Raw genomic sequence first — 23,586 nt, forward strand, 5'->3', positions numbered from 1 at the left:
CTCTGAAACTGTCACAACATGGGAGGTACAGGCTACAGGGCTGTACATAATAGCTCATATGAGGGCTGCAGACTGAATTTTCACGTCTCCCCGACTAGTAGGAAATTACAGCTATTGTATGCTGGTATACCCCACAACAGAAAAGCTTGAACAGAACAGCTTGTTTACATCAACAAAAGTCCTGACCATTGCCTAAACAGAATACAAGTACAGGAGAGAGAGAACAAAGTTCAACTTACTGTCCACAAACAAGTACCAACAAATGGACAAAAAACACCACTGAAACATAAACATGACTGATAGCATGCTTTGTAGAGTTTCACAGCTGTTCTGCCAAGTTGCACAAAAAATGTGGGGAAAGGTCAAAACCTGTTATGAGTTAATGGAACCCCCTGACACAGGCACGTTCTCAAAGCAGGCCAATAAAAATGTCCAATAAATGATCCAAACTAGACATAATATGGCAAAAGAGAGATGCCACAGAAAGAAACCAACATATATACTGTATTGTAAGATGCTTTGCCTATCTCTCTCTCTCTCTCTCTCTCTCTCTCACACACACACACACACAAAATATTCCTTTAAGAAGGAAAATATGAAAACATTTAAATAGTGGGGACCTGGTCTGAAGTGAACTACCTTCATTGCATTAAACACTATGATTTAATGTTTCCTCATTAACATTCCTCACAAATGACATCATCATCTTTAGAAACCTGACAATTCACATAAATTCAGAGATGAGTTCCAGCCAGCGATCAGACGAGAAAGTAATCGGAATGAGCTTAATTACATGCATAGAATGATCACCATCTCTGTATCTGGGTTGTGGAGCATGTAATATCTACTTCTTATATGTGGGTGGAAAACCACATAACGGTATAATACTTAGAACCTGCTGAGACATCACACAGCAACAGGCTCCAGTGTGGGGTGGTGATTATTTTGTAAAGTGCAATTTCAGGTTTATGATGGCGTCCACCAAGAGAATAAATGAAGGTGCTGATCATTGGGAGATTATCACTGAAGACTGAGTGTAATGTTGCTCTGTTCTTTTTCATATGAATGCAAAGGCATACACACAAACACTCAACTCACACACAGTCAATACCTTGGTTTGTGTTGACTTAAAATTTTGTGTAATTAAAATGGATGTCAGAAACAGTCACAATGGTCTAGTATGGAAAAATAACTTATCTAGTAATAAAACTGAAATAAGTCTGCAAAATAATGGTGAAATGCCATGCACCTATTTGAAGCTTCATATATTATTCATATTTAAGGGAAAATGTAATCAAAGAACATGTTTTCTAGTTTTTCCTCTGCAGGTGAAAAGTAATAGGCTAACACAGCATGTAGTCACAACTAATTTCACACATTGAGCAGAAAGTGGATAAGGTAATAAGTGATTATTTTGAACACCAGGGGGATATATTCCACAGGTAAGAAGTGGGAAATTTAGCCTATATAACCTTATTAAGGGTTTGTAAAAATAGCAATGGAACTAGCGTTGCTACCCTAAGCTATTAAGTTACAATGCACAAGAATATGTTTATCTCGTGCAAAGTTAAAATCAAACATTTCTTGAAGTATCTATGCATATTTACTAATTGCAGAAAGTGGTTCAAAACATAGAGGTTCCAATGCAGTTAATGTCGTGTAACTGTTAATTGTAAAAAAAATATTTAAAAAATTAATACAATAATATTTTTTTCAAATTTAATTTATGCATAATTTCTACGACGTTTAAACGATTCGGACAGAAAGTTGAAATTGCGGGAGAAGGAGTAAAATGGAAGGAATCACAGTCACGTTGCACATCAACGTGACTTGAGCGCTGAAACTGTGCCAAGGCAAAACGTGATGCAAGCAAAACATGGGAATGTGTGTCAAATAGTGGCGCGAAGGGGGGAGGACTGCACTGTGCCAAGAAATCTGACCTACTTCTTGCAAAGCACCGCGGATACTATTTTAAGTTATTTCACTTCAGCTAGTGCCCTTCTGCAAGTTTAACGGTGACCGACCACAACCCAAAGAAACGGTTTTGAAGAGCCGAAACGGGTAGGAAATGCATTTTAAGTATAAATATAGTAATTTTAATAAACATAGGCTATGTATTTTCACAAACACTATCGTAATGCTTTATTAAGATTTAACGGAGTGTTTGACAAACCTGTCATTGTCAAATGATAGCACTTTGCTACAATTGCATGAAGTCTGTTCTAACTAGGTTACTTGTTTTTCGAATGAGCTGTGCAAGAAGTAGTTTTCTTTGGCACTGATCCAGAGAATGTAGCACAGATCCAGCGCCTGAAGAAAGATCGTTGTGAATCTTGTCACGTGACTAAATTGACTGTAGGACGTCCTGAACTTCCAATGTCCGTAACAAACAAGGCAGGAGTAAGAACTGAGGCAGTCGCAAACACAGTAGGTTACTTGTGTTCTCAGGTGTTTATGGTAACATTTTTTGTTTGGAGGCTGTCAGGACCACTCATATATTGTCAGGACAAAGGTCGTTGATTTGTAATCTGCAGCAGTTCGAACTTTTTCACGATTGGAAGAGATTGTTTTCACTCTGATGGTAAGTAGCCGATAGAAAATACTCTGTCGTACTGTAGCGTACTGTCGCTCCATCGCTAAGGCAATATTCAGAATGGTTTACCATTAATCTTTTTCTTGTGAATGAATTATTTATATTTCTGCCCTTCAGTGCAACTATTTTATCGTTCACGTTTTACTGCATGAATGACATTACTTTTTATGGTAAAATTTTCTTTTAAAATGGTTTTTCTTAAATTCTTTTCTGAGAAATCACCCGTCCACGAATCGAATTGTTCCTTGGTTTTTTTTCTTCTGGATAACATGATATTTGTGTTGGATAGCCATCAGCCTTATAGGACCAATGCCTAATTTAGTCTATGGACTGGATATGGCATTTGTATTGCGTCACTTGCTCCATATTAGAACTGTTAACTTGAAAATACCTTGTGTGTTTAATTCCAGTAATTTGTGATGGGAACACAATGTGCACTAATGGTGTATGACAAAGTTTCAAAGTTTTTTCCTGTTTTCTGAAGCGGATGTTTTGTAGTACCAGTATACAGTGAAGTTTCTGTGAGTGTAAGGCAGTGCGTGATGTAGCTAGTAATGCGATCTCCGTACCGCGCCCACTTTTTCTACGTAAACAACTTTCACTCGAAGGCAAAATTTGGAGGTGCTTCTTGCAATGGAGATCAGTATTTCTTATAAAAGATCACATTAAAAATACTAGTGACCTATTTTGTTACTCTGAAGGAATCTACTGTTTTCCTGCTGACAGATTTGAACAGTTATACCAATGTATAAAACTCCGTAACCAGATAAGGAAAATAAAACGTTTGCCAAACAAGAATTATATTTGGTAAGCAATCGATAACACATGCACCAGTTAAAACGAAAATATATACAACGACTGTACCTAACGGTAGCTAATGTAACGTTGAATTTGGAAGAGGACCCAACGGGCTAGTGTTACAGGATTCCCAACTGATTGAGAGAAAGAAAAAAAAAGATTTAATGAAATCAACTGATTTAATTTCGATCGATATTTTGGGTAATAAACTTAGACGATGAAAGGCACCCCTGTTAGGCTACTGGTCTGGTAGTAGCCTACCGAAAAACAAACTGCGTCACACAAGAAACGCGTTAAGTGATAAGCTGTGGAAACCTTTCGGTTTAAGCCATTTTATAACATAGATAACGGATTTTTAGTCTAACCCGACGTTCTGTTTTCCCCTGACATTTCTTCTTTCTTCTGACCGATAGTATTTCTAATTTTTTCATTCCTACATTGTAAATTCCTAAAAGGGTCAGGTTTGATTTTTCTCGTTCCATAGAGCGTATAGAAGGGGAGGTCGGTATTGCGAAATATTGAGTCGCCTCTGCCAGGTGGCGATTTGCAATTCTCTCAATCAAACACCTAGAAATTGCTCCATTTTGCGACGCATTAATTACAGTTTTCAAACCACATACTCTACCATATTTATATGTAAATTTCAGATATTTTACAAATGTTGGGACGCAGACGCCAGTGGGTGCTAGATCATTTTTACCGATTCTTAAGCGCAAGTTAAGCAGTTAACCTTTTTAAGAGTGTTACCGTTTCTTACTGGCGCAACTTAATTTGTTAGGCGTTGACTGTTCAGGTTCAACGGCGCATACCGTTTGTCCAAACGGACGCGGTTGGCATTTTAGTGCCAGGGAATTGTTGAACAGGATTTTACTGTTGAGCCGTTGGCGCCAAATGGGGTATTTCAAGAGGCAAACTTGCCCTAGGTGTGGAGGGATTATCATGTGTTTCTTTTTTTTCTTTTTCATAAGGTAGCCCTCGCATATTTCCAAGTTTCCTTAAACATACTGACTGAAACATATTCTAACAGGTACACAGGACATGCTAATTTTTCTTTTTTTTTTGGGGGGGGGGGGTTCAAAGTAGGTTCCAACTGTATTCCCTTTTTATTGGCAGTAGGATATACATTAAAATTACAGTAACAGGTTCCATTGTTCAAGTGTTAACATTACCATTTCACTTGTCTCTTAAACTACTGTGCCTGCCCTGCAGTGTGTCACCGCTGTTACGTAAGGGTGGGAACCATGTGAACTGTGTTGGGGACTAGGAGTGTTCTCGTGGTTTCCCCACTCAGTATAAGTGTTAAATTAACTGTTGCAGAGATTATGTGAGTCTGATTTCTTCGATAAGTTCTTGACTTTCCTGTTTCTTTCAGGAACAGGGCGATGGCGTCTTTTGAATCGAACAGCATGCAGACAAGCAGGGAGGACGTGGATGTGAAGCTGCGGGGAGGGCCAGTGCGCAGGAGCCTGTTTGGCCCAGTCGACCACCAGCAGCTGCAGCAGGATTTCCAGCGCCTGCTGTGCATGAGCGTGGAGGTGGCCAACAAGAGGTGGAACTTCGACTTCCAGAGAGACAGGCCTGGCCAGGGTTCCATCGAGTGGGAGGAGCTGCGGTGCCAGGATGTGCCAGCGTTCTACCGCAACTGTGTGGTGAAGGCCGGGATCAGGCCCAGGGCACAGGTGCCAGGTGGAGGGGCTACCGACGTCTCCCAAACGCAGGAGTACCTGGAGATCACAACCAGAGAGACGTACAGAGGCTGCAAGGCTGAGAAACGGCTGGCCTCCTCCAGCCCTCTCAAACGCAGACAGGCCACCATTACAGGTGAGAGAGGAAGCACGTACAGCCTCATATTCCTGCTGGGTATGATAAGATTAATTGGAGCCAATGTTTTATGGTCAGACAAAATAGCAGCCAACAGGTTTTATGACTGATTATTCTGCAGTTACTGTAGTCTAGAAGTAAAGCAAAGAATGTCCTAGCTGTAAAATGTTTTGTAGCTGTTTGTATTTTTGTAGTGTTCAGTAAGCAGATGCCCACTCTAATGCTGCTGTGCTATTTTCTTTTTATGTTTCCTCAGACTTTTTTTCTGTGAAGAAGAAGAAGAAGTCTTTACAACATAAGGGTCCTGTTTTCCAGTAAGCGGAGGGCCTCAGACAACACCATGATGAGGGACTATACAGTGCTCATGGACAATAAGTACTCTTCATCTGTATATACATCTGTATATATAATTTCTTCACTTACAATATTTTGATGGTTGTCCTGTTTGGGCAAAAAACTTCAGACAAATATCTCTTTGTTTTACACAACACCTTTTTGTTTAAGGAGGCTTAAAGTCCCAAGAAACTCATTACAGTTCACTCGATGAGACTTTCATTTGGAAATATTTATATTGCTGATTATATGTAGCTATTGACAGATGTGCTTTATAGCAACATTAGTTACCTTACACTATAATTTTTAAAGTATACTGTGAAAAACCCTAACGCACTCTATTTTTAGCAGAAAAAAAACTTTGTTGGGAGAGGTCAGGACCTTTCCTTGTTTGTGGTGTTAGAAACAATACCTTTGATTGTTTTCATAACACTCCCCAGACTACAAGCCATTCCATCCTGCTGGCTTTACTCTACGTGGTGCTCAGTGTGGTTTCGCCCTTTGTTTTAATCCTGCCTGCTCAGCAAGCCGTGCTCCCTTTAAGCACTGCCCCAGAGGCATTTTCCCAAGGAGAAAAGGTCAGAAATCGTAATGTAGCTTGGACAGTCAGAGAGCCACTGAGATCACTACTCTGACGCTGCAGCCCCAGCAGATTCTAATGACCTTTAGTAATAAAGTGTTTTTTATTAGCTTACAAAACATCCCATCTATCCAACTTAAATCCAAACATGGTGACAAGCTGTGTGCTGCGTTCAACATTTATATTTTGGCAGAGTGCATCAAAAATAGATTGACCAATTAATTTTATTGTACAAAATAATTTTGAATTTTCTGTCCTATAATTTACTTCTGAGCAGCAGAGGAAATTTTAAAAGCCTTAAAGTATGACATATCTGATATTGGTTCGTAGTTTATATGTAGCTTTTGTAACACTATTTTAACAATGTAGCAAATTATATTCTGCCTTGCCTTTCATTGTAGCAACATATTAGAGGCTCTAATTGCAACCTTTTAGTAAATAAAGGGAATGTAGCACTGATAGCGTTAGGTTTGATTATGATTTTTCAGAACAGAGTAGGGACATATTTTAATGTGTAAAGGTTTATACGGTATGTACATGTGCATAAATGCACACAAATCATGAAGAATACTTCAAACCATTTATAAATCTACCTGCGTCACAGTCGCATTACTGTGCAGGTTCGTGGAATTGTGTGTGTGCGTGTGCCTGTGTGCGTGTGTCTTTGTGTGTGTACCATGCTGTAAATAGATTGTAGATTTTGTTTAAGCGGTTGACCAAAGAAGCTTTGCTCCATTAAATTGACATGATTGGCAGTTGAATAAACTCCTTTAAACTTGTTTGACAAAAGGGACAGTGACACTGAAGTGAACCAGCCAATTTCTACTGAGCCCTTTTTAAAAAAGATATACTATTATAGTCACCAAAGCAAATGATCAGGAAATGAGAAGATTATATGAAGCTTAATACATTCTTTGCATTAGTGAACTTAGCGTGATATATGGTTGTTACAGTGCTCATTGTGTCTGTTGCCAATATTAGTGCAGAGTTAAAAAATGACACATTTTTTGAGATTTTCTTTGGAGCGGGCTTTACTGTGGGAATTTTTTGTTTAAGAAAAAAATAATTTTATAGCCATAACCTGGACTGTCTACCTCACCCGTCCAATGTTGTACGACTGACAGAAACAATGTAAAAATCAGGTCAACTCCCACTACGCCTGTGTCAGATGTTCCTGGGGGAGAGCTACATGAGAGGACTGCTCTAGGTTCTTCATGTTTCTGTTCTACTGGGGTGCACCTGTATGGCTGCCTTGCTACAGAGTACATCAGCCATCGCAGTGAGCCAGTGTGAAAGCCCACTTCAGTCCCGGACTGTGCAGAGGAAACCCAAATCCTGTGGGAGATCTGAGCACTGTTGTCTCTGACTCATTGACGTGCTTTTGTTTGACAAGTTTCCCAGAAACGGTCAGAATGGGGGTGGGGGGAAGGGTTTTCTAATAGAATGAAACAGAGTATCTGGGCTTGTATCAAAGGAGTTTCTTGCAAAGACTAACAGCCTTTGGTATTTCAGAAAAAAAAATGTTTGTGATCTGCAAAGGTCTAAACTCTCTTGTCCTCACCATCTGCCTCAGTGTCTGCACAGTGTGTTTTTAAAATATATACTTTACAGAAGCAATCATCAGTTGTCAACAAATATGTTGTCAACAAATATGCTGTACTTCACAAGTTTACACACCTCACCTCAAGAATGAGCAAAAATTTGCTTGGATGTGCTGTTTGAATTTTTTTTTTTTTGGTATGTGCTCTTTTTTTAATTCTTTCAGTGTGTTCAAAACAGACTTTAAAAGTATATTTAACTTATTCTGATTATGCATTGTCTCATGTATAGGAAAATAATTATAAATTCCATTTTGTATAAAACTAACTAATTGTTTTTCTTTTTTTTTGTACCGTCTTTGCACTACTTGTGTCACGGATTTAATAATATATTCTTTCCAATGGTGTTATGGGAGACTGGGGGTATGGCCACAGGACACCTGTGCCCACACATAGGGGCAGGGACATTGTGGGCCAGTAGAATTGGTCTATGAAGTAGATGTTCACTAAAAACTCACTGAGGGGAAAAAAGGTCTGAACCTGGCTTTGGTCACGAAGGGCTGTAGTTCACTTCACAGCACAGCTGTCTCCTCTTGACAGTCATATTGTCCTCCTGCAAAAGTAAGGCAACTGTCAAAATTTGATACCCATTATCATTTTGAGTTAATATACGCTAAACAAGAAAGACTTAGGCCCTTTATACGTCATGTGGCATGTATGAAACAAATGCTTTTTTTTCCCCAAAGTGCTGTTAGCCCTGAGCCAGCCCCTTCTTAACAGCAATGACATGGAGCTAAGGCATCTCTGCTCTGCCCCTGTAAGCCAGCTGGAGGAAGCAGAAATGTTTTGGATGGAATTTCTCCTGCCTGTTGGTCTCCAACTGCACAGAAGACATCAAACAGGCCTTAAGTGTGTCTGAAGTAACGTAGATTTTTTTTTTTTGCACGAGGAATGTCTCATTGTTCGAAAATATTTCTTCTGAAAACATTTGTTTCCTCCCATTGATTTATGGCTGCAGCTCGAAGATGCCTTTATTTCCAGTCAGTGGTGTAGGGGGGCTAAGGCTCAGGCCTGGCTTGAGCTTTACTTCCGTTATTAAAGCAATGTTTCATACATACTGCTATACAATATATAGTATCAAACCACAGATTTTGACTGGAGTGCCCTTTTGCTATAGATGAGAGTTGAATTAACCTCACTGTGGGATACTAACCAATCTAGTCTTGTGTTTCTACCAGACCCACAATTGGTGTGTAGCCATGTAAAAAAAAAAATTAATCTGCTACAGGTATATTGTCATGTATTTTGTGCCTTATATGCATGAGTTAATTATACCCTTGTATACAGTTTAAATTGACAGTATAATTTACTACTGCTTAGGTTTATAGGGGAGCAAAACAACTTCTTGTTTTTTGCCCATTCTGTGATTCAAGTGGTTTCTCCATTTTCTTTGATGTTGTGAATATACAATGTTTCAGAACCAAATCCTACCATTTATAAAAATTGTATAGTGTATGAAGTCTCCATTTTCTAATAGCTGAATAAAAAACGAATTAATGGATACAAGTGTCCTTTGTCTTTTCTCACTGTTGACTGCTTCCTGGAGAATAACCATTACATAGCAATTACAGACATAGGAATCAGTAGTAAACGATCCCACAACAGTAAAATTCAAAATGTGTGTTTTAATATATATATATATATGAACGTGTGAACATCTGAGTGCCCAGGGAGTTGAAGTGAATGATCAATGTACAAATTCTAGATGAGTAGAACTTTAATGGAAGCAGCCTGCCATTTCTACAGACTATTGAAACCCTATTGGTCACCGGTCTGGATCAGGTTGAAATAATATACTTTCACCTATTTAAATGCTGTAATTTCAGGACACTGAAGCTGCAGACATCTGTTGCTAGAGGTCTGGCAGCTAACAGTTGCCTTTCTGTTGCATGGAACCAGATTTGTGAAAAAGCACTAGTCTGTATCTAGATCAGCAGTAAAAGAAACCTCTGTTCTGCCAGACTCCATTTGCATTTTTTTCTGAACTGCTTTTCCATCTTCAAATGCCTCCAGAGTCAGCTGACGACTCATACCTGCTCTGCAGTCACAGTGTACCTGACTCCCCCTGCTGTTGACAAGTAGAACTAAAGTTGGTTCTTAGTTGTAGTGTCTAGGTATGAAACCATTTTCTTGGGTAGGACTTCAATGCACCAACCAGTGACAGATGCAGTGACAAGCCCTAATCTGCAATAAATCCCCAAGCATGCTAGCACCAACAGTAGCCAGGAATCCTGCAGGGCAATGTACATAAAAGGTGTGGTGTGCTGTCGTTGCTTTGTCAGAGTATCCTCCCTCATGCACAACTATTTAAGGAGTAGCCACCTAGCAGCTTCAAATGACCAGATCTTTCAAAGCCTCCAGCTCACTGTAAGGAACCATCAACAATAAACTGGAACACTGACAGCTACCATTGAATGATGCGTGCAATCTTTCATTCGATTCATCTATTCATTTAATCTTATTCTTTCATCTATTCATTCAAGTATACCAGAAAAAAAAGCCTTAAGAATATTGGATTTATTGCAGTGTTTTATTCCTGCCTTGCATTTCGATGGAGACAGATACAGAACCCATCTCAGCAAGCCATGGGTATTCTAAATAAGACCAACTTGTTCCTTGTGTTTAACGTACATAGCGGGAGGAATATATATTTTCTGAATCAATTTAAAAAAGAAATATACAGAATAACACCATTTAATATGTCATTTGAATGTATTGTATTTATTTGAAAATATCAAGTCTTGTCCCTTTTGGGATTGTTCAGTAACAACTGGTGATGTCTTGTCCCACTGATTGCATTAGAGCCCACATGATTGATTCCAAAAAGCATATGAAATTGAAGACAGTGGAAATGGATAACAACGGTTAAGACTCATTATTAAAAAAAATGCCAACTCAGTCTCCAAGCATTACATAGAGAAATAAAACAGCTTAAAATCAAAAGTGCAAACGTGAAGAACCACTTATCTTTAAAAAGCACATTTCAGTCCATGACAGAGCAGCAAAACAGAGCACCTCCTGGCACTTCTGGGATTGCATTGCAAGAATTACCACATAGTCCCAGCGGTTTTTTTTCTTAATCACAGTACCATATTCAATGCGTCTATCTGACTACAGACAACTAAATCATGCCAATGATGAAAAAGGGCTGATTGACAAAAGGATTACGTGTGTGTCTATCACAATTTTCTTTCTTTTTTAAAGAAACCATTATGCTACAGTTTAAACTGTATCATTTGACAAGAGACCATATATACCCACTGTCAGTAATTGCGGATCAAAAGAGAAGGGGAAAGGTAAGATTTTTTGTCAGTGTGCGTTTCTTTTTCTGGATGTGCATATATACATGGCAAACTTCACAAGGTGACCTGATCGCTGTCCTAGAAGGCCCCAAGGTACACTTTCACATCAGCCATCACTAGCCAAAATGCCCAGAGACAGCTCATAGGACTGGAATGACTGATATTAAGCTGGCGACTCCCCATTCTTGGGAGCAGTACAAGAGAGGGGCCAGCCCCTCACCCGAAACAGGCCTTTGACTTTTCACTTGGCTCGTGGTCCACAAAGTTACAGGACAAAACAAAAATGAGAACTGCCAAAAGCTGCGCGAACCATTTTAACAGTAACAGCTAGTTTCCCAGCTGGTTATCATAATTTGGTTGGTTGCCCCTTGTCTAGCATTTCTCTGTTCACAAAGTAGTGTAAGAACACCTTCACTCCCAACCAACATCTTTCAGCAAAGCGCCTGACACTGCAGGCATCTGCTGGTTCTGTAGCAGTCTGTGATTGGGCAGTTGAGGAGTCTGGGGGGCGGTCAGTGCTCCGTCAGTTGGGGGGTGTCCCTCGAAGAGGGCAGTTCGCAGGAGGGGCATGCCCCCCCGGGCCCCAGAGCAGCGGCGGGGACAATCCGGCCCTCACAGCTGGTGTGTCCGTCCCCGGTTGTCCCTCCACATGGTGCACACCTCTCTCACAAGCAGGGGAAAGATGAAGACCAGACTGCCCCCTGTCTGTAGCACAGAGCACGGAGAGACACAGAGATGCAGGTGTCAAAATGACTTCCGGGGGTGTGGGGGTGTTTTGGTTCTGCCATTGCATGGCTATTGTTTTAATGTGTTTTGAGTTTGCTCAGGTTCCCTTTGTCTAAAGATCTAAACCATTCAGTGTGAAAAATATGCAATAATAAAAGATATCAGGAAGGGGCAAATATTTTTTTCACTGCACTGCATGTGTAGCAAACTCTTAAACAGGTCTATGAGCCTGAGAGCTTGGTTCCAACATTGAGAGGCTCTGGTGGGTCCATAATGCTGTGGATTACATTTTCCAGACATGGCTTGGGTGCACTCATCCCCTTAGAAAGCAAGGTCAATAGAAGTCTACTGAATGCTTCTGATCATTCACCATCACATCCTATATTGCAGCATTCCCTTCCTGCTGGGAGGGATGTCTTCCAGGAAAACAATGCTCTTATCCACAGAGCATGTGAGGTCACAGAATGGCTTGCTGGACCACTATGCAATCCACATGCCATGGCCTTGGCATACGGGTCACCAGATCAGAAGCGATCATGCATTTATAAGGGATTCTGGAAACGATGTCAGAGACAGCCGTTTCCACCTCCATCACCTGTTCTGGGGGCCCAATTAACCCTATAAAGTGACTTCATACTGTATCCACCTATCGGGCCAGTATCTGTATAGGCTGAATTAAAACAGGCCAAGCCTGCAGTGAACTTCAGACGGTGAATGGCACCCTATTACTTTGGGAGTGTCTAGATTAATTACATGTGGAAAAGCAATTGACTGAACTGGCAGAAGGGTAGAAAATCAGTAATACAATAAATAATGAAATCAGTGCACGTGGGCGCACACACACGTCTGCTCTTACCATGACGATGAAAAAGTAAAACACGCACATCCAGCCCAGCTTGCTCTCAATCAGGGACACCAGGTACTGAAATACAGCAACACACAAAGGTTGCTTCCTGACTCTCTTACACACACGCATCTATACACGAGTTCTAAGACATGTACACGTGCCTGCACAGGTACACACACAAGTACACGTGTACACATAGCTTCTTATAAAATTCAGCTAAATAAATTAGGAATTAGGAAGCTCCTATAATAATTAAAAGTAACAGACTCTGCAGGAAACCTGTGAACCCGTTCAGGGCCTCCCCCTCTCTTCTTCTATTTTCTCCATTAATCAATTCACTTTTCAAGATGACCATACAGACTGAGGAAATTTCTGTATTATACTTTCTCTCCTCTCTTGCTCTCTCTTACCTACACACACACACACACACACACACATACATGCACACACACACATGCACGCACGCACACACACACACTTGTTCTCTCAGGTATCGGCCTAATACCTGTCCCGCAGCAGCACCGATGCTCCCAGTCCCATCCACGATGCCGGTGACGGTGGCGAGCGCATCGTGGCTCCCCCGCAGCGCCTCCTGTCTGCCGAGGTCCGCCGAGATGGCCGAGCTGATCAAGCTGGAGGGTCCGCCGATGAAGAACCCTGCAGGCCACAGAGACGCCCCCGTGAGGGAGGACTACCAAAGGGGGGGGGGACACAGTCCCGACCCACCTGACAGCACTGCTATCTGCCAGAGCCTGACCACAGAGTGCCCCCTCATATCGCCACGGTAACATTTGAATAGAGAGCATTTATCTGAAAAGGTTAAAGGTGACCATCAGTCTGAATGCTGACAGAACCACTTCTCTCTTTTGACCCACCTGTGACAGCCAGAAGAACTGCGTTTATCACTCGATCATTCGGGGAATCTGAACGAAAATCACAAAAAAAAAACAAAAGGTGTAAAATAATATGCAACCCTGTTCAATAATCTGAATAATGCATGACCTTGGTCTGACTGCAGTCGAACGACACCCTGCTGGACAACAGCTGGAACTGCATCTTAACGATGCTGTGAAACAGAAGCACTGTGTCCTGTTATGCTGTATGTGTTACACAGCACTGCTGCATGTGTGCTGACAAGGCGGCTCTACTCACGGCTGAAGCCCACCAGGGAACCCATGGCCAGCAACAGACTGACCGCCAACACTGGGGCCCGCTTGCCCAGGAAGTCAGAGATCAGACCCTGCACGGTGCCACCTGAGAGAGAGCGAGGGAACAGCAGGAGAGAGAGAGAGAACAGGAGGAGAGAGGGAGAGAACAGGAGGAGAGAGAGAGAGAACAGGAGGAGAGAGGGAGAGAACAGGAGGAGAGAGGGAGAGAACAGGAGGAGAGAGGGAGAGAACAGGAGGTGAGAGAGAGAGAACAGGAGGAGAGAGAGAGAACAGGAGGAGAGAGGGAGAGAACAGGAGGAGAGAGGGAGAGAACAGGAGGAGAGAGAGAGAGAACAGGAGGAGAGAGAGAGAACAGGAAGAGAGAGGGAGAGAACAGGAGGAGAGAGAGAGAACAGGAAGAGAGAGGGAGAGAACAGGAGGAGAGAGAGAGAACAGGAGGAGAGAGAGGGAGAAAACAGGAGGAGAGAGGGAGAAAACAGGAGGAGAGAGGGAGAGAACAGGGAAACAAAGGAATGAGAGGGTAGAGTGAGAGAAGAGGGGCCAGAGAGGGGACAGCAAAAGACGAATGGGGAAAAAAATAATGAATAAAGTATAGCTTCAAATGTACACTAAAGATGGCTATGAAACCATTAAAACACTCTTAAGATCATAGATTCGGAGTAAGAACATTCTCTACATTTTCTGTATCATTTCCAATTGACTCATTTTCATTTTTGCTTTTTTGTTCCTTGGTTATGTGGGTCAAAGCAACCCCGCCTATCCACCACGCTGCACGTCACCGCGCCTCACTCACCCACGATCCCGCCCACATCGTACCACACCGACAGCCTGTCGGACTCAGCTTCCTTCCAGTCAAAGTTTCTGCTGAGGTAGAAGGGCAGCCAGAAGAAGAAGGAGTAGTTGACCAGCTTCAGACAGGCAAAGGCCAGGGAGTACTGTGCAGCAGAGGGCGGAAGCAGTGACAGAAGACAAGGTCACTACAGTACACCACACACACACAAGAAGGTCAGACATTTGGCAGGGCTCCTAGTGCGCAGTTGTTTCAGCTGCTACAGTTCTTGAGGGGGTCTGACTTGCCCAACTTTTGGTGATGGCCTAGCCAAAACACGTTTGTGTTTACCATAAACAGGCTAGAAATTCCATAGACCCAAAAGGCTTTCATACTGAAGCTAGCCTTCTGTAAAATAGGAATGGCATTGTACTACTGGAGTGTTATTAACAACCCCGGCAAAAGAACATATCTTAGCAGTAAAAAAGGTAGGCAGGATGGCCGGATATACAGCCAGAAGTATTGAGTATTAATCCAAGGAAGTTATACTTATCTTATACAATACCTTACCACACTTAAGTATTGTGTACAGTTCTGTGGACCATACTACAAGAAAGATATAGAGGCTCTGGAAAAGGTTCAAAGAAAGGCAACTAAACTGATTCCTGGTATGAAAGAAAACTATAAATAAAAAAGATGAGGAAAGACTTAAGGTTCTTAATCTCTTCCAAGCTTCTGTTAGTTGAACGAGGGGGCATAAATGGAAATTCACAAAAGGCACAGACATTATCTCACATAAGGATATAACCCATTTTGGAAAGCAATAAAATAAATTGTGATAAGTAGATCATGCTTACTGGCAATACTCCAGGTAGGCAGCAGGCCTGACAGAAGCCTATGGGAGTGGGTGAGGTCTCCATCTCCTCATCCTGCGACTGAATGGTGCAGTTATCTGCATCACACAACTCCTCCTCCTCCTCCTCATCGTCACTAATAAGTGGTCTCTGACTGTCTGAGTCCCGCTCCCTTGGTCTGAGGTCAGTCATGATCAGACCTGTGGGGTGACCCAGGGCCATGAGAGGGAGAACACACACACACACACACACACAAACACACAGACACTCTCTCTTTCTCACTCTCTCTCACACACGCGCACACACACACTCTCTCTCTCACATACACACACACACACACATATGCTCTCTCTCTCACTCACACATGCTCACACACCCACACACGTACACACACTCACAATGACACATACACTCACACTCAAAGTACACCCATATATTGCAGACTCAGAAAGCACTTCTTCAAACTTAGTTTTGGCTCCATCAACTTGCCTCTCTCATAGTGTGTTCAGTGAGGATTACAGGACTGTGGACTTTGTTTAATGTTGTAACACTACTGGCTAATGTTCATTCAACACCTTCATCAAGATATTTGTGCATGACAATATATTGTAATAGTGCCCTGTGCTCACCTCTGTGACAATGCTTGTGCTCACCTCTGTAACAGTGCCCTGTGCTAGCCTCTGTAACAGTGCCCTGTGCTAGCCTCTGTAACATTGCCCTGTGCTCGCCTCTGTAACCGTGCCCTGTGCTCGCCTCTGTAACCGTGCCCTGTGCTAGCCTCTGTAACAGTGCCCTGTGCTCACCTCTGTAACAGTGCCCTGTGCTTGACTCTGTAACCGTGCTCTGTGCTAGCCTCTGTAATAGTGCCCTGTGCTCGCCTCTGTAACAGTGCTCTGTACTTACCAACTTCCTTGGGAGAGGTGAGCAGACCAAAGAACACCACCACTCCACCCGCAAACTGCACGACAGAGGTCACCAGGAAGGCATACTGAAGGAAGACACAAAGCACAACAGGCGCTTTCTACAAGGGTCTATAGGAAAGTGTCAGTAAACAGTGCTGCATAAATATTCCTGTTGTCCTCGGTAACATAAAAGCACTCATTCACACAAAATCCACACACTGTTTAAGTGGGCCAGCTGATTAAACATTCCCCTTGTGACTGTGCTATGAGAGGACCACACACAGGGTTGCCACCCGCCCCGTATAATACAGGATCGTTCCGGATTTCAGTGTAAAATGCAACGTCCCGTATCGATTCATTACGTGACGCAGTTAGTCCCGTATTTTCGTGCACGTCATTTCATCTATAACACTAGGTCTTCAACGTGCTGAGAATAACATTCAAACCAGTTTTACAAGCGGAGTGAGAAGTGTAATTTTACTGGTGGTGACTGTGAGCTCCAGACAGACAGGCTCAGCCTCTGCGCGCTGCTGCGTGAGAGTGCAAGTTACGTCAGTGTCATCATCGCTGCCTCACTGATTGGAAGTGAACAGGAAGTGAAGTGCCTCGCTGTTTTTTATATTTTGTTGTTGGAATGTCTGCAGTTACTGATAGTTTCCATTTGATTGGGATGGACAATATGTTATTGTGATGTTTCAGCCTGGTTTGTGTCAAACCAATCAGCTTTACAAAGCCAAGCTATAATATGCAATATTTTCCTTACACTTGTAAATTGTAGTGCTTTTGTTATTTTTTCCCGTTGAATAAAGCATGTGTGTCCTTGTAATGGATTGCTTTGAAGTCATTTCAGCACCGGGTGTCCCGCATTTTGCCAGAACAAAGGTGGCAACCCTAACCACACAACACGCTGTTGTCTCTCAGGTCCAAGCCTTTGCGGTCCCCGTGCTCACCTCATACCCGTACTTCAGCACGCTGGACGCCAGGAAAGCCCCCAGAATGTTCCCCACCGAAGCACAGGCGCTCCACAGGCCGAACACGAATCCGCGGCTGTGGGGGGTGGAGACACACAGACACACTGCTCGCAACTTCCTCTCTGGAACACTCCACAGACGACATGCACGTCTTCTGGAACATTCCCTTACTTGACCCATGCATTGTCAGCAAGTTTGCCTTGCTGAAGATGCATATGAAAAATTCCCTTATTCAACATGACAGCTACACGTGTGCTAAGGCATTCACACACCCTGACATGGTGGTAGCAGGGGCTGAGGGGGTGGATTAAGGGGCACATTACATTTACCCGGATTTTCCAAACCAGTTTCCCATGACGGCCACCACACAGGGCCAGACAGCAGACTGCAGCAGGCCATTGAGGACCCACAGAGCGCAGTAGAAGTAGATGTTGTAGAATTGCAGCCATTCGGTTAGTGTCCCAAAAACAAACTCCTGAAAGAGAGAGAGAGATAGAGAGAGATGGCCCTCAACTAATAATGTGTGTGCACCAGACCTGGGTCAAATATGTATTTGTTTTGGATTCAAACACTTTTCTGTGCTCTATTGATCTTGCCTGGTGTAATTGAGCCTGCCAATATGACCAGAAGGCAGGGTTTGCACTTTTGAGAGTATTTCATTGGTTCCAATACACCAGACAAGACCAGTAAAGCGTAGAAAAGCATTTGAATCTAAAACAAATACGTATTTGACCCAGGTCTGGTGTGCACTCTGGACATGATTTACTACGACCTTTAGCACATGCAAAGCCTTTTAGCGCGCGCAAAACTAACAGCACAACCAATGATTGGCACAAAACAAATACCATGACAAATCGGTTTTGCATATGCTAAAAGGTTTTGAACTTTGTATGTCCTAAAGGTCTTAGTAAATCAGGCCCTACGTGTGGTAAATGTGATGAAAACCACAGGACAGTGCGCTGACTCACCACCACGGCTGAGCCACACAGTCCACAGCAGAGGACGTAGCGCAGGTTGAGCCGGTCCCCGATGACCCCGCTCACATACAGGCCCTGCAGGGGGAACACAGTCAGGCACACACGGACCACATGCTGCATCCAAGGATGTTCATACAGTTGCCTGTTAGTTGAAGCTGTTTTAGGGAGCAATGCCTTCATGTTTGTGTCAGTGTTGTTTTTGATTCAGTTATGGTCATAGTCTTTTAGTCTTAGTCATATTTAAGTCATGCATTTTCCAATCATTTCAGTCAAGACGAAAATGACTAAAATCATATTTATTACAGTCGACGAAACAAACCATGTATTTTAGTCAAGATTTTAGTCCTAACTTTATTTTTTGCCACATTTAATCCCCTGTATCCAGTACATGCCATGACTATAAAATACTTACTCAATGTTTGTGACAATGTAACTGCATGCATATTTGGGCATAAATTTTTATTTGTAGCCAGAAGCCATTACAGCTATTCACTTTAGTATACGGAGCCGTGTTCGGATGTTTGACTTCGGCCGAGTTCACCAGGAGAAGCGAGGGCGAAGCGCGTGGCCAATGGGACGAGCAGTACAGTCATACAGTCACACTGCCGAATTCTATGCGCATTTAGCTGGTGGCGGGTGTTAATGACAAGCACTGGTTGTAACATATTTATATGTGCAACAAAGCAACTGCAACAAAAATCGTCTGGGTCTGTTTCGTCATAATTTTAGCCGATGAAGACACTGGTTTGTGTGTGCATGTTTGTGTGTGCCTGTGTGTTTGTGCGTAAGCAGATGTCTTCGTGTTTGTGTGTAGTTAAGAGTGGGTACAGGTTGAGAGGGCAGTCTCATTGTGTCTGTTATGGGTCTGTCTGTTTCAGGTGTAAACATTCTCCAATGTCCATGTGTGTGTGGGACACCCACATCTGTGGATGAAAAAGATCTGTGGATCCCCCATCATCCAGACTACCCCAACTCCACACTCACAACAGCATAGGAGAAGAGAAAGATGGTGTCCAGGGCCCCCAGGAATAGTGTAGCATCTTCAGAGTCTGCAAACAACTTATTGTCTTCCCAGGTCTGTAAAACATGTGCACAAACACACACACACCTTCGTAAGTCACTTTCACTAAAGTCAAAATTGTAAATTGTAACTGTAAATTGAATAGTCAGTGGTCATTAATTGGAAAGAAAAATATGCCAAACAGACAACAGACACTGACCCTGAATTAAGTCTAATTAACCTTCACAAGGCCATTGTACAAAACCAGACCTCTCCTTTGTTTGCTTATGATATAGCTAACACACATAAGTATGCACAGTGCAAACTTTCCTTGAATCCACTGTGCTGACTGGGCGCCAAAAACTGAAAGCACGGTCGGCGATGGCTATCAGGTAAGTCCGCCATTACAACTCCATTAGCACTCAGAAACCAGGGAGAGTTCAGCTCAGGAAGTGTGTCTATATCCTGTACACCTACCTCCGCTGGAGAGAAGGCTGGGCTGCTGTCATTTTGAACAGAGGGGGTCCACTGTGCTGAAATGCTCAGTTTCACATTGCTGAAGGTCTTCCGTGAGGCGTGCAGAAGCACATAGCTAGAGACAGGGAGGAAACCACTCAGTCACAGCGCCCTCTGCTGTACTGTTCTGTGCCTGTTCAATGCACCCCGAGAACCCCAGAGCAGCCCATTAGCACAGAATGAGGATATAAATTGAAGCGATGCAGAAAAATCTGTACTTGTGGTTGATGATATTCAGAGTGCTGTTAGAACACTGCATAATGCATGCAGGACATTGAGTGGATGATGAAAATGTGCCACCCAGTGGAATGTTCTTCACAGCTGCGCAACTTTGCCTCATGACACCACTCGCACAGAGAAGCTGAGCCAGGGTCAAGGGTCAACGGTCAAAAGTCAGAGTTGAAGGTTAGGTAGGAGCAGTCTCAAGGGTGATGTGGGAAATTAGAAAAGCAGACACAGGAAATCTTCACTAAAGCACCTACCATCTCCAGTTCCTCCTCCATAGCAAGTTCTACTTCCTTAAGAAAGACCTGAGCCTCACCCTCCAGGGCTTATAACGATGATGGCTTCCCCAGAACATTCTCCTTCTGGTAGATCCGTCCTAACTGTGCCATGTCCAGCTTACAACATGGTATTCTCACAGTCCAGCGTAAACAGGTTAGTAAACACCCAAGACGTGTGACTGTGAGCGTGCGCTATATTTAACTTGTGTGTGTGTGCGTATGCATCTGCGTGTGTGTGTGTCTGTGTGTATACAGGCTGTTCTGGCAGGTAACTGGCTGCATCTTGACCTCTCGGGCTCTGTATTTACCTAAAGAAGGTGAGGAGGAAGGCAACCAGATGGTGGTGGGTGTACTGTGACAGGAAACCATCACAGGGAGGCGACATCACAGGGTCTGAAGGAGAAGGGGGAGGGTGCAGGTCTTCGGGCAGGACAATGGAGCAGCAGGAGAGGGGGTGGGAGGGTGGGAAAGCAGAGAGAGCAGGGCTACAGAGGGAACATCACAATGGATTCACCCATCTACTGCAGCTAAGGAATTCACAAAAGCACGAGAATACATAAAATGAGTGCCCAACCAGGCTATTGCAGATCACAAATTAAACACTGAGGGCTGGGTGAATGGCTAGGGATTGACGGCTTGGGACAGAAGTACATTAAACACAACCAGTACTGATTTGTAAATAAGCAACACTTTGCAGCAATCAGGAGAGTCTCAGTTTGCACTGAGGTTCAGAACAACAGAAAATAATCGACGGCTTGAGAGCCATTTCCATCTTACATTAATCCAGAAGTTAAGGGCTATCTACAGTAATCATAGACGTAAAATAACACTCCTGCTGCAATGCAGTTTGAGCCAAATTAATCTTATATCATTATCTAAATAAGTATTTTTTATCAGAATTATTATTATACTGTATTGTTTTTAATTGTGATCAGGATCTGAAGTGAAAGACAAAATCGCAGATACTGCTTCTTGCTTTGGAATGACCAAATATGTTTCATATGCAATGCAAAGGCACTGTAATTTCCAAATAAGGGTCAAAGGTCAACTTAGAGGTCAGGATAAATATGTTTAAAAAAATTTTTTTAAAAGATCATATTGACCGCAAACAAACTGCCACATCTCTAATGGTCTGCATACAACTCATTTGGCTAGACAAGAAAAACATTTCCTCAGTTCTACACTCTGGGAAGTTACTGCCTTTTGCCTTGTAGTGCAGTATACTAGTTGCGGCATCAAAGTCTTTGTTTAGTGACACTCTTTGACAGTGGAGAGTGCAGATTCAGATTTTCCATTACTGATCAGAAAACATGGAACTGACAAATATTGCAGCACCAAACACAGAAAACAATGGTTTGGAAAAGTGGCATGAACTTTGACCACAGACAGTTCTGTGACTTGGACAGATGGATGTCCATGATTTCAAAGTTGCTTTCATTTATTTAGCACTGCAAATAAAGTAGACTTGTTCAGTTTAACCAGTGGCATATGGTGCATAAGCTAACACAGGTGTGGTTATTGACACACCGGCAATACTAGTATTTTGAAATTGCAATTTAAAAATAAAGTAAAAGTATAAAAAACTAAATAAGAGCGCATCACCAGAGCTTCAGTGTTGACGTTATTAAATATAAGCATATTATATTTACAAAATGCTCAATATCAGGTATAGCCAGTTCTCCTCAGCTGCCTGTAGGCAAGTAACACAACAATTTAATATGCAATACAAAACTGTGCATGTTTTATCAACATTATTTAAAATTGTGGATACATGTACACTTTGTTCTCCGCACAGACATTTGGAGAATATTCACGGCAAAAAAAGCGACATGCACTGTCACAACCGATGTGTTAGGAACACTCTGAGTATGTTACAAAATATTTGTAGCATTCATGGCATTTACTGGAGGCAAAAAACTAAATGTGGCTAAAAAGTAAGTTAGGACTAAAATGTGACAGAAGTTTTTCATCTACAAAAAGAAATATTATTTTTGCCATTTTTGTCCGGACAAAAATGAATGAAGAAGTCATGACTAAAATATGACAAATTCAAACACATTTTTGTCAAAAGTCTAAAACCATGACTAAATCAAAAACTGGTGGCAAAAACAACACTGCTATACATTAAGGTAACGTTAGACAACCTTTCGCTGACTGGCTGAATTGTTGGTTAGCCGGCTGAGTATCTGACTTTTTACCTCTCATTGGGCTGGGCTAACAAGCGAAATACAACCAGCCTAACATTACACATCATAGAGCAGTGTTAGCCAGAACTGTTCCTCACAAATAGATAGCTAGCTAAAAGAGGTACCTAGCACGAGAAGGAAAAGCCATAGTGTCATTTCAATTTAAATTTAAAACGGAACACAGCTCAGCTGAGTAATTAGTGAGCTAACTTACACATGCCATCATATCTGTCGATCTACCCAGATGGGTAGGTAGACTAGCTAGTTGGTATCAGATAACTATCTACCAGCTAACTGCCAACATGGCAAAAAAAACGCAGACATTTTTACATGTGTTTTTCAATCATATTGCCCACATGAATCAAACACATAATGAACAGTCTGCACTTACCGTAAAGACTCCGGCGGTTTATCACACTGAATGTAGCGACCCCACTGTCGCTAGCAGGTTAGCTAGCCACCACAAACATTTCAGATTTGGGAGAGAAACGATGTTGTTTTTTAGCTTCTCTCCGTACTTCCGGTCAATTTCTCAATGTATAATGGGAATTGTAGTCCTGAATTTGTAGCGAGCGCAGAAAACGCTAAAAGAAATTATGCATGAAATGCATTATGCATTATGAATGGCATTATATTACATTTGTTCTTTCGCTCTCATTATGCTATGTTATTGCTCTTGTTTGTTATTTTTGTAGTGTCTTGTAAGCCCATGCTGACTGGGCACCTTTTGGTGCATGACACTTTAAAAAATAAAAACCTTAAAAATAAAACCTATCCATAATACTCAATTTTTCATAATCTACCGTCGCTGCTGAGTGAAATCATTACTGAAAATAGCGAATAATATATTTCATGGATTTATGAAAAAATGTCAATATTGTGTATAAATATTTATCTTTAACACTTTAGATATTTTCATTATTTTGCGTTTAATTTTTTACATTTTTAAAGTCCATAAATAAACCAGAAATGGTTTTCATTTACATTATGTTACCGCCCCTAGTTTTCATCCCGCAGGTGGGAAATTCCAAGCCGGCATGCGGTCCCTGTCAGCTGGACTAACGTTTCAGCAACATACTGTACAACTGGGCGGAGGTTCTACAACCACCCATATCTGTGAGTTGGATAACGCGTAAGGAAA

The 23,586-nt window shown here is 42.2% G+C and overlaps 2 protein-coding genes across 4 annotated transcripts; one reads left to right on the plus strand and one right to left on the minus strand.

Annotated features, from left to right (window-relative positions):
* The first annotated feature begins 1,914 nt into the window (after positions 1-1,914).
* cdkn1d (cyclin-dependent kinase inhibitor 1D) lies at positions 1,915-9,229 on the plus strand. 2 transcript variants are annotated; one of them, XM_064343355.1, is made up of 3 exons: positions 1,915-2,061; positions 4,764-5,212; positions 5,469-9,229. In XM_064343355.1, the coding sequence occupies exons 2-3, from the start codon at positions 4,774-4,776 to the stop codon at positions 5,528-5,530; spliced, it is 501 nt and encodes a 166-aa protein (XP_064199425.1). In that variant the 5' UTR covers positions 1,915-2,061; positions 4,764-4,773; the 3' UTR covers positions 5,531-9,229. The 2 variants fall into 2 exon arrangements, with proteins under 2 accessions (XP_064199425.1, XP_064199424.1); XM_064343354.1 differs by lacking the exon at positions 1,915-2,061 and adding an exon at positions 2,360-2,581.
* Positions 9,230-10,425: 1,196 nt separating this feature from the next.
* On the minus strand, positions 10,426-22,968 carry slc37a3 (solute carrier family 37 member 3). Of its 2 annotated transcripts, none has more exons than XM_064343353.1 (15): positions 22,837-22,968; positions 20,568-20,679; positions 19,718-19,832; positions 19,225-19,317; positions 18,232-18,315; positions 17,593-17,738; positions 17,243-17,339; positions 16,294-16,378; positions 15,394-15,590; positions 14,561-14,702; positions 13,751-13,852; positions 13,474-13,521; positions 13,104-13,255; positions 12,608-12,673; positions 10,426-11,730 (listed from the first exon to the last, which is right to left on the minus strand). In XM_064343353.1, the coding sequence occupies exons 2-15, from the start codon at positions 20,642-20,644 to the stop codon at positions 11,638-11,640; spliced, it is 1,497 nt and encodes a 498-aa protein (XP_064199423.1). In that variant the 5' UTR covers positions 20,645-20,679; positions 22,837-22,968; the 3' UTR covers positions 10,426-11,637. The 2 variants fall into 2 exon arrangements, with proteins under 2 accessions (XP_064199423.1, XP_064199422.1); XM_064343352.1 differs by having other exon boundaries at positions 20,568-20,744.
* Positions 22,969-23,586: the final 618 nt, after the last annotated feature.

This window comes from Anguilla rostrata, chromosome 7 (genome assembly GCF_018555375.3).
Source record: "Anguilla rostrata isolate EN2019 chromosome 7, ASM1855537v3, whole genome shotgun sequence".
Classification (NCBI taxonomy): Eukaryota; Metazoa; Chordata; class Actinopteri; order Anguilliformes; family Anguillidae; genus Anguilla; species Anguilla rostrata.